Below are 13819 nucleotides of genomic sequence, written 5' to 3' on the forward strand. Positions count from 1 at the left end.
CATAATCACTGTGGCAAGAACCACATCTTCCTACTCTTACGACACTCTTGGGAAATGTAATTTTTTTTTTCCTAATTTAAGAGAACTTTGGGAGATGAAGGTAAAATACAAAAGACAATTTTTTGTGAATGACACGGGGAGCTCACATTTACTATTTAACATGACTGCTACACAGGTACATGTCTGCCGGGTATGTAGTCACCTAAATGGGTGGACCTGCCGGCAGGCACGTTTGTCTTCTGCACTGAAGGTCTCTCAGCAGCCATCCTGTGAAAGGATGAGCACCATTATTGACGTTATTTTCCCTACTGGCCTGGGAATAAGACTAGTGGGAAACAGAGTACTCCCCAAACGGCCACCGTATGTGGTTTAAGATCAAGGAAAAAAAATTAAACAGAGGGATGTCTTTTTTTAACTAGGGTTCTAACCACTCTCCTTGGAAAAAAGAAATTCAGTTTATTTTGTGACTCTTCAATGTCTTTGAGGCTCTCATTTACCTTATATAAAGCTACATAGGTGGAAAAATAATTACTACCACTTTTGTTAAGAAAGGAATGGCAGGTTGCTTGGGTGGCTCAATTGCTTAAGCATCTGACTCTTGATTTTGGCTCAGGTCATGATCTCCTGGTTCGTGGGTTCGAGCTCTGTGTCAGATTCTGCACTGACAGTGCAGAGCCTGCTTGGGATTCTTTGTCTCCTGTCTCCCTCTCTTTCTGCCCCTCCCCTGTTTGCTCAAAAATAAATAAATAAAACATTTTAAAAAATAATGAAATGGCAAAATAATTTTATAATTCCCTCCAAGTATTGGCATCTGAAGAAGACGATCTGACTGAAGGATCTAGAATTGTTTCTCAGTAAGGCCTACTGGCATTTGGGGTAAGAAAATTCTTTACTTGGTAGAACTGCAGAATAATGAGTACCTATGGTCTCCAGGAATTGAACAAGAGTGACCATTCCATATTAAAACAGTGTAAATTAATTCATCTTATTGGCTAGGTGGACTGTTTTAAATAATGTGTGAATTAAACATTTCTGGCCACTTATTCATTCAACATTCAACCCAAAGTAATTGGGCAGCTACTATTTCAAAAATACCTGGAGAATATTAGGATTTAAAGTTATAGTTCTTGCTCTCAATGCTATATTGACTTAATTTAGAAAGGTAAGTTTGTAAATAAATAACTACTACTATATAGCTAGAAGATATTTTCCAAAAGAAGTTCACGCTTCCATGTTATGGGGGCAGAGTAACAGAATTTCATTCTGAATGAAAAGGAGATGGTAATCAAACAAGGTAGTATCCCTGAGGTGGCAATGTGTAAATTCCTAAAACAGAATTTCAACAAGCAGATGAGGGAAGGGTGGCAGAAGGAATGAGGGTGAGTACATATCTGCAACATGAAAGTACCATGGCATACACAAGGAACTGTGGGCAGTTCAGAATATTACAGAGCTTAGAGCAGGTGCAAGGTGAAGATATGAGGACGAAGCAAGAAAAGTACATTAGGTTAATTAAAGAGATATCTAAACATCTTGCTAAGGCCATGAAAATTTATGAGGCAGGTAATGGACAGCCATGATGGATTAAAAGCAAGAATGATATAGTCAGATCTATGTTGGAGGACACTTGGAAAGTAGGAAGGTTTCAAAGCTGGAAGATAAGTTACTGCAATAGCTGGTGTCTCAGTCAGCTACTGCCATAGTCTGTGTAACAAATAATACCAATAGCTAAGAATTTCTTCTCATACTCACAGGTCTATAGATCAGCCAAGGTTATAGTTTTAAGCTGTAATTCTATGGGATGATTGGGGAAACTGTACTCATATGCCTCATTCTGAGACCTACACTGAAGGAGGAGTGGCTGCCCAGGGAGTATACTTCATATCATGATGAAGGCAGAAGTGCAAGAGCCCACGCCAACCACACATGCAATATTCAGGTCTCTGCTTGCTTCATATTTGTGATCATTTCACTGGCCAATGTGAAAAGTTAAAGGGTATGGGAAATGCGATTCACTCCCCATCGGACTGTGGCAAGGATGTATAGATATATCACCCCTATGGATCAGTAAAGGACTGCAACCAGACATCCCATCTATCAGATTTGGAGAAAAGAGGAAGATCTGAGCTAAGGCAATGATGAGAAGGCAGAGGACCTTAGTTATTGTAGCGGCTTTGGCCACCAATTGGCTTCACAAAGAGGAACTTGTCCATAAACTTCCAAATAGAAACTCATTAGACTGCCAGCTCCAGGAAGTCAGAAACCACCTATTCAGTTCACCTCTGTATTCCCAGTGCCTAGCACCATGACTTCTGTGTTGTGGATACAAAGTAGTATTTGTTGAAAGAATACACAGCATTTGAAGTGTAGGTGAAATAGTGACACTATTTACCAAGATATGGAACACTAATGTGGCCATGCTGTGTGTATGATGGTTGTGGGATAGTAACACTGAATACTGTCTACATCCGAGGCACTGAGTAGATCCTGAGAATACAGAAAAAGCAAGGAACTGCTCTCAAGAAGACTATTAAATAGACAACTGCAGTTCATGGTGGTTAAGTTCTAAGGTAATGGTATTATTAGGGCAAAAGCAAGGGGATCACTTGAGGGTCATCTGAGTATGTCGTTGGCACAAGTGACAGCGGCTGGCTTGAGAACTTCCCCAAGGAAGATGTACACCTAGTGCGGGAACAATATCTGACTTAAGTACCTATCTAAATGACTTCTTCCCACATAGTTTCACTGAGCACCTACTATTATTTTTAATTTCAACAGAACTGTGTGGAAAACACAGAAATAATAAAAGGAAGGGGAAAGGGAAGGAGAGGAGAAGAAGAAACTAGCAGTTTAGAGTTCTCATCTCTCTGATTCAAGTATTCATGTTTACTTTTCTTCCTATAACAAATTTAGTCTTGCTTTGGTACCCTCTTCCTTTGTTCCTGCTTTTGACCTGTTTGTTCCTCTCCCCCTTTGTTCCTGCTTTTGACCTGTTTGACCTGGTGGCTTAGCTCTATGCTGGACATGGAGAGAGCAGCTAGCATCTGGCGTTGAACCAGCAGGTGAGGGTTTTAGTTTCTATTTGGTAAAATAAAAGTGGACTGCTTGACCCATCATTCACTGCTGCTCAGATATAAAAGCATGGTTTTGAAAACCCTGCATAGACATATAAGCAATTTAAATCAGCATGCGAATTGTACACATTTAAATAATTAACTCTATTTTAAAACTTCTGACCCCTTAGATCTGGTATTTCTGCAGGAGATACTTAGAAATTTCACTTGGGATCTTCAACTTCTCCCGGCTCTTATACTGGAGTCTTAACAAACGGCTTCTGACACCACTCTCTTGTTCTGACTCCCTGTCTCATCTTATCTAGGGCACCTCTTTGCCTTCCATCCCTTGCCTCTTCCTAACCTCTGGCACCGTGAGTTGGCAAAAAGAGCATGTAAATGACAGTACCTTTACGATCTTCTGTTCTACCTTAGGAAACACATCCCTTTGTAGAACTGTGTTCTCAACTCCCATATTACATATAAACACTCACCTTCTTTGCAATTACAAGATAAATATTTTCTTTTAAATCAAGGAGGACTCATATTTCATGAGAGATTCACATCTAATGGTACTCTTCTTAGCTGTCCAACTCTGATTCCTACCTGCCCTTTAATTTAAAATGCCTAAATCTCATTATGCCTTACTTAAAATGTAGGTAACTTCTTTTTAATTGGACATATACTAATAAAATGATTTCTGTGCCATTATCAAATCCCTAACACAATCCACAATGGAATATGGAATCCAGGTCATAGGAACCAGTTAACAATTCATTCAGCACCCCAAAGTGTAGTTAACAAAAGGGAGAGAAGTTTCAGAAGTCGTTGAGCAGAGTTACGTAGAGCAGTTAACTTAGAGTCACTATTATTTTCATGTTCAGAGACGATCTGCAGATGAACCGAGGGACTGATGTATCTTACTGCTGTCCAGCGGAAGAACCTATAAATTTTTTTGTCTCCTAATTAGCAAGTGTCAGTTTAGCACATGTTATGCATATAAAGAGACACTGACTCCAGGAAGACTGGAAACTAGGAGAACTCAAAGCTAGACCCTGCACCTAAAGGAACCTCTAAAATGTAGATTTACTATTGTCAGGCTTATCCAAAATTACTCATCAGACTCAATCATGGTAATTATCATTTTTGTAAATGCTCCAGTTAATGTTAAGAAAGAGAACATCAAGAAAGAAAAACACATTAGCAATGTTTCAGCCAACTAAACCTAACAGTTAATTCTTAAACAAATTTTAAACAGTTTAACCATTTCTTAGGGAAATTACATAAACAAAGTCAACAAAATCTAACTTTTTCTGGATGACTCAGGATATAACCCCTTCAGAAGGAGATACCCTGGGCTATTAATGGCACGACCTGGGACAATCCCTAGAAATGGACCACTTTATGAACACTCTCACATTTCTCATAAAAGTCATACAGACCCTGTGCAGCTGGGACCACGAGGACAATATGGTGGGATGGGTATTCTATTACCTTAATCACTAAATCCACAGGAAAAGCTTGTTGTTGTTGTTGTTGTTTTTCTGGAAATGTCTGCTATTAGTGTTGCCATAACTATCCTTTTCCTTTTCAGAGGCATCTAGAAACATGTGTCACCTAGTGGTTGCTTCAGGCCAGACTGAGCCAAGTAGTTTATCTGCCCGATGTGGTCCAGAGAGCTCAGAGCCCGCCTAGGGGCAGTGATTTCCCATTCTCATCTCACAGATGAGCAATCTGGAGCTCACAGGGCTGAATCCCTTGCACAAGGCTATGCAGCTGGCTGGGGAGAGAATGACAAGTGTGCTGTGCCTCTGAGATTTGGCTAAGCTCCTCAGTCACTTGCAGGGTATCTGTGGGCAGGCTGGGGAGGGGCATCCCTTGTGATCAGAAACACACAGAGAGGACTTCCTCCTTGCTCAGGAATCTGTCCTCATTGCAGTCAACATCTCCTTTTGCAGCCAAACCAAAGTTCAATGGATTTTCACACAGAGGTATGGAAAAATCTGTATTTAAAGGTATTTGAACAAACTACCTTGGAAAATCAAAGCAGGCCAACTATACTACACAACCAAGTGCAAATGACTGTCAATTTAGGTTCTGACTGTTGAGACCAGCACATGGTCTCATTTGTATGGGCCAATTTACAAAGCCAAGCTTTAAGGGCCTCATCTTCTTCACTGTGATTTGGGGAAATATCATTGTTATTATTACTATTGTCGTTATTGTTATTTTTGCTACTGCCAGTTTAAAGATGAGAAGGAATCTAGGGGCTAAAGGACATTCTCAAGGACACACTGCCAGTGGGCAGTGGGGAGCCACTTGGCCAGGATTGCCACCAGATACTCCAGCTGCATTCAGCCTTGGTTCTCTCCTCTCCAACCTTGCATTCTCAATGGGTCAGGGAATCGTGCCCCCAGAGGGAGAAATTTGGTTCTTGGAGGAGCAAAAAAATCTTACTTGGTCTCTTTCTCAGTCTTCCTGCTGCCTCTAGACAGCACAGTTCATATTGATGAGGACAGTAGAAGACATATCTTGCTTACTGTCCAAATGGAAGTGGCAAATTCCATAAAAAAGAGTAACACTACCTTAAGTGAATAACTTAAAAGCATTCATTTAAACACACACACACACACACACACACACACACACACACACACACACTCAAAACCTTTTGCTACCTACCCACCAGGAAGCCTCAAAGGAAAAAATAAATCTATTCATATAATGCATTTGCTTCTACAGGAAGTACGATTTCCTTTGTGTCAAACCTTAAAGACCTTTGTGAAACACGAGAAGCTTTTTGAATAAATACTTGTAAATGGCCTAGACAGCTGAAAAATGGATAGCCTCCTTGTACATCAGGGCCCTTTAAAAGAATTCTCCTCTACTTAAATATTCATGTTTCAATTAAAACATACACCTACTTTATTAGCTAGCCCAGGCCTGGTTCAGATCAATAACAGCAGCCCTAGATAGAATTCTAATGAAGATAAACAACTCCGAGTCCTCCCCAGCTTCCCCTGGGCACGGATGCACAAAGCCTCCTTTCACAACTTGCTCCAAGATATTTTACAGTCACCTGCCTCATGCAAATGAGAAGATTCATGTTTATTCATGGCGAGAGTTACAGACCACCTTTCATTCCCTAGGCCAGCTTAGCTAACCAACAAGAGCGCTGTCTGCACCACTATGAAGTTGAGCTGGCCTAGGAAGGGGACTCCTGAATATATAATTGCCCCCTGAAAAGCATGCACAGAAAGTCAGTAAACTGGAAACAGTTCGGGGAGTAAACATACTTCCCTTTCTTATTCATGCCATCACTGCCTTTAAGCTTTCAAACAATCCCTTTTCTACACCACACCGTAATCCATTAGAAGTGACTAGTTAGTGGCTATTTTCCATGGATAATCTTCCAGAGGACTTCCCAGGATGTTTCCTCTGTTGTGCTCTCCAATCCTTCCTAATTGAGATTTTCTCCCACTGACTCAGACGGAGCTCGTAGCCTAGCCAGGGGCAGCTGCGGCTTTGTCTGAAGGCCCTGGGTTCTCTCTGTGCACAGCCTCTCCTATTTTAAGGGGTGATTTCTCATCTGCAAGCCTGAGATCCTAACCTCTATCGCATGTGCTTTGCATATTATGCTGCTGGGTAAAGTTTTAAAATAGTGCTTTTGCTCTAGAGTGACTGCATTTTTCAAATCATTAATTTCTTCCATTTTGGCAATTTGAAAGTATGGCAAAGTCATTTGATCTCATTTTTAGTGCTGATTTGGATAACATCTAAAGTAACCCCAATGCCATGAACAAATATTTGGATGGTATCTAGAAGGTGCAGACATCCCCAGAGAGGTCTGGGCTGCTAGGTAATGGCTAGAGAGGCCTTAACTCTCTCCAGCTATTAAACACCTGATCTTTGTGAAACCTGAGTTTTAGCCTGCTGCTCACGGCCTGTCACATGGAAAACTAAGGGACCGAAATTTTTTCTGCCCAAATCCATGAGATTTTCAGTTTAAACCCTATTTCTGCCAAAGGTAAATGAACTTCATGCCATTCATTCCGTTCAGAACTCAATCTGTGGTACATACGCAGCTTCACTTTTCTCATTGTTTCCTTCTTTGTTTGTTTAACATAATGGCCAAAAAAACCCACTTTCTTTTGAAAAGGACAATTTATTCATTTCTCATAGACAGGATTTATCTTATTACATACCAAAAGAATACAACTGCATATGACATTTTACTTCTTGAAGCATTTTTACATTTAATACTTCAATTTAGTATCATAGCACCACAAGAGAGGGCAATGGGATACTGGTATTCCTGCCTCCTCCCACCCCCTGACCTTTTTATTTTCAGGCATAGAGTTCCTGAGTAGCACAACCAGGTCTTACAAACCAATGGGCATACTACTTCATCGATGTATACAATATGTACTAGTTGGTGATTTGTGTTACATGTATCCACTAATGGTCATTCCACAGATGTGATTCACCTTTAGCGATCAAATCCACCTTAATGAAAAATCTTCATGAGAGCTTTGGCCCCACCCCAAAGATGTAATTGTTATGTTGTGCAATTGGGCACTGGGATAACAGAAGTTTCAAAAGCCCTGCAGGTGATTCTAATGTTCAGGCAAGGCTGAAAAACACTGCTACACATAAATATCAATTTTGAAGTGTATTATACTCTTGTTAGAATTTTTAAAGTGGCATGGTCGGCAACAAATGCTTTAAATAAGATTCCCAGACCTGAACTACCCAAATCACTTATGTCTTCTTTCCTACTCTGCTTAAAAAATGAGGGCTTCAATGAAATGATTATGGGGCACTTGTGTGCCAAGGCATTCAGCTGCATTTTGAGCTCTTCTCTAATGCCCATAAAAATGAACAATGCATGCTCTAAAATATTGGTAACAAAAGGCAAAAACAGAATACAAACTCAATGGCCTGAATCAATGGATTATTCTGCAGGGACTGCTATATTAGGAAACTGAAAGAAAGTACTTTTCAAACCATAAATATTTTAATCAGTCTCTAATTCTACTTCTTTCATATAAATAAAAAACATCCCATCTTCGGCTTCCCAAGTCTGGAGCAGCAAGAAGAGTGATGCTTTTCCAATCATTTGCTTCCAGCAGAAGCAGTAACCACTAAGCACGAGATATCTATAAACTAGTGTCCCAAGCAAGGTGGGTTGTAGGAGAAATTCCTGCATCTGCTGGAATCCAGTATTGTTTGTAAAATCAGAATTTTGGATTGAGGAATACTGCTTCTCCAGTAATGAGCTAAAGAAGGCAGATAGCTAAGTCTTTCTTACAGAACTGGGGGTCACAGGTCGACAAGCAAATTCGCCGTCCATGCCTCTGTTCAAAGTGGCAACAGTCTGAGATGGTGGCCAAGAAAGTTCAAAAGAAAGTGTGTCTCATGAAGGGCTCTTTTAAGATATTCGGAATTCGCATTTGGGGAATCTTTGGAAACAAGGAAAGCATTAAACCTACCAATAACCCCAAATCCATGTGTGTTCCTAAATTCGATAGCTTCTGCTACAAAGTTAATAGCAAGAAGAAAAGTGAATTGATTAAAATTTCAGCCCTTCTCTCTTTTCCAACTTATTATTTGGCAAAGTAGAGCAGTGGTTGATAGACAAGCAGCAGGAAAAAAATCAGGAAGACACTGACCTAGAGGCCCTCATACAGAGCCCATCTTTTTTCACAAGGCTGGTAGAAGAAGAACAGAGACATAAAAGAAAAGGGACATAGTTAAATCTGTGCTTGAGCAACCACTAGCAGAACTCTGACTGATATGCTGGTCTACCAGCAAATAGAACAATAACAACAAAAAGCTCATCCGTCCATGTTTCAATATTTTAAATTGACATGCATAAATACGGATACAAATTTAATATACCTACAAATTAAACATATATTATGGTAGGCAGACAAATATCCCCCTGCCCCACACTGATGTCCATGTTCCAACCCCTAGAATCTGTGAACATGTTACTTTACATGGCAAAGGGGAATTCAGGTTGCAGATGGAACTGAAGTTCCTAATCAGCTGACCTTAAAATAGGGAAGATTATCCTGGATTACCCAGGTGGTACAATGTAATCACAGGGGTCCATAAGAGTGAAAGATCCAAGCCAAAGAGGGATCAGAGTGATGAGGTGTGATGTGGGAAGGATAGGACCTGTGGTTGGCTGGCTTTGAAGATAAAAAGGGCAACCAGCCAAGGAATGCAGGTTGGCTTCTAGAACATGGAAAACGCTAGATGGATTCCGCCCCCCCACCCCCCCCCCACCCCCAGAGCAGCCAGAAAGGAACACAGCTCTGCTGACTCCTTAATTTTAACCCATGAATCCCACTTCTGGCTTCTGTCCTATGGAACTATACATAACATAGTACATTTGTATTGTTTAAACTATGAGGTCCATAGCAATTTGTTGCAGCAACCATAGAAAACTAGTACACACATGATAAAAGAGTACATTAACTGATACACTCTTCCGTTTACAAAACTAAGGCATGTGTAACACTAAAAAGAAAAAAGCAACCATAGCAAAAACATTTAATATGGAAAATTTAGATCCCTGGTCATTTCCATCACTGGTATTCACTCTTGACCAATGGATATGTATGCATAGGATGAGACCCTCTGGCTCTCAGGCTTCCAGCTGCCTACTCGCAGCCATAAACCGCCATCACTACTTGGCAGCACATATGTGACACTGAACATCTACGATCGGCAGATGATGCAAAAAGACGGCACTAGGGCCACGATGAAGCACTATCCCCCAAACCTGCTGAAGACATCTTGCTGAAGACAGTTTTTACAGCCATATAAGTCAACTATAAAAAGTTGCAGAGTTGACACGTCAGGGACCTCACCCTGCACAGGCAGGATATCATTACCACTGACCCAAGCACATGGCCACAATGAACCACAGGGACCTGAGAGCCATGCTCACTTCCTAAAGACAGAGGCCTCTGGTCACCTTTGCCAACAATGTATTCTTGGGGCTCCATTTTGTAAACTACATGTTCTGTAGGATTTAAGCATCTAAGTGCTAACCGTCTTGAGTGATTCCTCTGCAGTAATTTGGTAATATTTTCCAAATATCTCATCTGTGTATATGTCAACAACAATAATATATACATCATTATCATTGACAAAAATGCCAATTTCTGTAATTCAGAAGAAGCAGAGTGAATGAAATCTTCTCAGAAAGCAGACAGACAGGATGCCGGGGTCCAACTCTTGATTTTGGCTTAGGTCATTATCTAATGGTTCCTGAGATGGAGCCCCGTGTTGGGCTCTGCACCGACAGCATAGAGCCTGTTTGGGATTCGCTTTCTCCCTCTCTCTTTGTCCCTCTTCTGCTCCTGCTCTGTCTCCCTCTCAAAAATAAACTTAAAAAAAAGAAAAAGCAAGCAAGCAGACACCTGATGCCAGAACACAGGCCAGTCAGTGGATTACCTTCTCCTGAAGGGACAGGTGGCCCATGAACATAGAAGCTGAAGACCAGATGGCTTTCAGAAACACTGTAGTACATGAAGAGTTGCTCTGATCCAGGGGCAGAGTAGTCTTGGCCATTTCAGAGACTTTTTAACTCTCTCTCTCTCTTTTTTTTTTTTTTTTGGCTTGATTTGTACGAATGTCTCCCTGCTCCTTCATTCCTCTTTCCAGAGGATGATTTGTACCTGAATTGCCATGTCCCTCCTAATCAAGTGAAGTACACTTAAGAGGCTACAGAATTACTGGGTTTCTCTCCTTCACCTCCCTTCTTCAATCATACCTGTGCCTGTGCATCGCTGCTGAGACCCTTGGCAGCTCCAGTTGTAGCTTACGCATCAGGGCTCTCCATGTCCCTGGGGCCTATTTCAATGGATTAAATAGATGGCCCAAGGTGACCAAGATAGAATGGCATTTGTCTGCTACAACTGCAGGTGAGATCATTATGCTGATGGGGACAGTCAGGTTAGAACCTAACTGAGGCTCAGCAAAGAGTATCATTTCCTCTTCATGGTTTCCTTTCTTTTCAACTGCTATCAGTTCCAGATGCCACAAACCAGAAACATAGTGGTAAAGAAGGATGGGCTATAAGTTCAAAGGAAAGGTGACAGGGAGGTAAAGACCAATAAGAACATGAAGCACAGTTGGAATTCTGATATTATATTATGCCCCAAACACAAGCTATGAAGTCCCCATAGGATGACTGTGAGGTCAGACCCTTCGACTCTTGGCGACAACACTTACATGCTCAGTACCAGGTCAGCAGGTATGGGTGATGGAGCCAAGCAAACCCAGATCCATAAACAGTAGCAAATTAAAAGTGCTGAAGAGCTCTCCCAATATACCTGTTCTGAATACACCTGTCTCAACCATCAGTTATCATTAGCGATGTGATTACTGTTAACAAGGCCTTTACCTAAGGATAAAGATTTCGTTTATCGTGAAAAGTTTACGTGATACTTTTGCCTTCTCTAAGTTGGTCAACACTCTTCTTGGTACCCAACATTCACTCACAAACAGAAATGGGAAATTTACACTCTTATAGAAAACCAAAGAAGATGTCCGTTCAAAGAATTAAATGCTTTCTGCAAACTAAAAAAATGTTCCATATAAATTTACTAAACTCCCTGAAAGAGATTTTGCATTTTAATAAAAACTCTTTTTGACACAGCAAAGGGCAGATTATCTCAACACATCCATAATCCACAAAGAAACCAAGTTACCTAGAAAGAGCAGCCTTCCTGATCTCATTCTTTCTCCAACAGCCACTGCACAGGGGGAGAGAGAGGCATCTAATGGGTGTTGCAATAACAAGTCATCTGGACTCATGCCGGAATAAGTTAGTCTAGATAATATTTTTCAAGAAAGGGTCTCTGCTGGTGGCTCCAGTTTAGTTAGTCAAAAGGAACAAAACTGCTCCAGGCTTATCCCTAGAGAGATGAGAACATCGCCAACACAAGCTTCCCATCTATACAGGTATGTCTTTCTTTTTTCATTTGCAAGGCAACCTAAAAATCACAGTCGTCCCCATTCTCCTGATCTGCCTTCCACACACAGTTAAGGAACCATGCAAAGGTGAGGCTCCTTGGGAGACAAAGGAAGCTGCCTCTGCCTCAGATTCACCTTACCTTGTTGAAGTCTTCAGAAGTTGCCCTCATTTCCTTCCATGTCTTGTTCAGGAGCTGGATACAGATGCAGAAAAACTCCTCAAAGGATCTGTCATGGGTGAAGAACATTGGGTGGAAGTCGTTGCAGGTCTCACTAGCTGGAAGAAAGAGAAGGGAAATAAGAGAGAAAGTTTGCAGAGTGAAATGAGAGAACACAGTCACATGTGGGTGTCCCAAAGAGAGATGATGGGAGGCACGTTTGGCTCAAGCCACAGTGGAAGTAAGGCATTTTGAAAAAGAAACCTAATGATAGTGTCCATGGGCAACTGTGAAGTTGAAGGTCAGACGGTCAGACCTATCCCAAGGGACATATTTTGACTGAAGGAAGTCAGCTCCTAACCCACCCTAAGACATGAACTTATAGCTTTTGTTCCAGGATCCCTGGTGTTGAATATGGGCTCTGTATCTGCCTTTTTGACGTTATAAAGATGATTCAAACTACCTTCAGTCATAGCTCCATCACTCTTAATTTCTCCTTTCTCACCAGAATAACTGGCAGAGGATGAGCTTTCCCAAGCACACAATTAATTGCAATTTTGAAAATAGCATCCTCGATTATTTCTCCAGGGGGCTCTTTTCCCTCTTATGGCAGTAAGCAGGGGGACATTTGAGATCATATACCATCTGATGCCATTAACCATTTGTTTTACATTTCCAGACACAGCTGGCTGGAGGTCAAAGCAACCCAAATGGCTCTGAAGGCCGTGAATGGTCCAGTCCTGGACCAAACCGTGAAGTCAGCCAGACTGCCTTCCTGCCTCCCCGTTGCAGGGTTTCTGTACATCAGACCCAGTGCTCTGAGCTCGAGCTGTGCCTATTTCTCTCCTTCTTCCCAGAACAGTACCGCAGCCACTCCCTTCTTCCCTGCTAACTGTCAAGCTTACATTTTTGTAGTCCTTTTACATACGTCTCATTTGATCTTTACAATGCCTCTTATGGTTCATGCCTTATGGATGAGGACACTAGAAAGAGCCAGATTTTGTGTTCCCCCCAAAAACAGTACCATAAGTTTTTTTTTAAATATAAGCTGTTATGTATAGTGAAATAGTTCCTATTTTAATCAGAATCTCTTTAAATGCCAATTAGTCTTCAGGGTTCCAAATGGTAGCATTTCAAGCCCTAGAAGCCCGGGAGAGGAGTGGCTGCAGGGCATGAACAGGGCTTACAGCAAAGACCTTCTGTACTTGCGGAAAGCCCTGTGCCTGCCATGTGGTTGATTCTGCTTGGAGAGAATCCTCCGGTGCAGGCCCAGCAATTGAACCCTAATCAAACCTAAGCAAACACACTCCGCCCTGGCAAGGCCACAAGCTCTTATGTCCCAAGCTCCTCTATCTTAGTGGATTCCAGTCCTCTATAAGGGTAGATATAAAGCTACACAGAGGCTATTTTATTCCAGACAAGGTAAGGGCACAGGCTAGCAGCAACTTGCAGTCATGTAGAAAAGATTTGGGTCTGAGGGCAGAAGAAGATGTGGGTTTAAGTCCAGCCCATGCCAATCAGGAGCAAGCCACTTCCTGAGCCTCAATTTTCTTTTCTTTTCTTTTTAACGTTTATTTATTTATTTTGAGAGAGAAAGAGAGAGAACTCTTGGCA

The 13819-nt window shown here is 41.5% G+C and overlaps 1 protein-coding gene across 5 annotated transcripts in view; it reads right to left on the reverse strand.

Moving 5' to 3' along the window:
- ELMO1 (engulfment and cell motility 1) overlaps positions 1–13819 on the reverse strand; it is a 530544-nt gene that overhangs the window by 151825 nt on the left and 364900 nt on the right. For 4 of the 5 annotated variants that reach the window (XM_042922198.1, XM_042922210.1, XM_042922218.1 and 1 more), the window contains exon 16: positions 12188–12324. In XM_042922198.1, the coding sequence (XP_042778132.1) occupies positions 12188–12324 (137 nt within the window). The remainder of the gene's footprint in view (positions 1–12187; positions 12325–13819) is intronic. The other variant, XM_042922227.1, reaches the window with a different exon arrangement.

The sequence above is a fragment of the Panthera leo genome, chromosome A2, assembly GCF_018350215.1.
Source record: "Panthera leo isolate Ple1 chromosome A2, P.leo_Ple1_pat1.1, whole genome shotgun sequence".
Lineage (NCBI taxonomy): Eukaryota > Metazoa > Chordata > Mammalia > Carnivora > Felidae > Panthera > Panthera leo.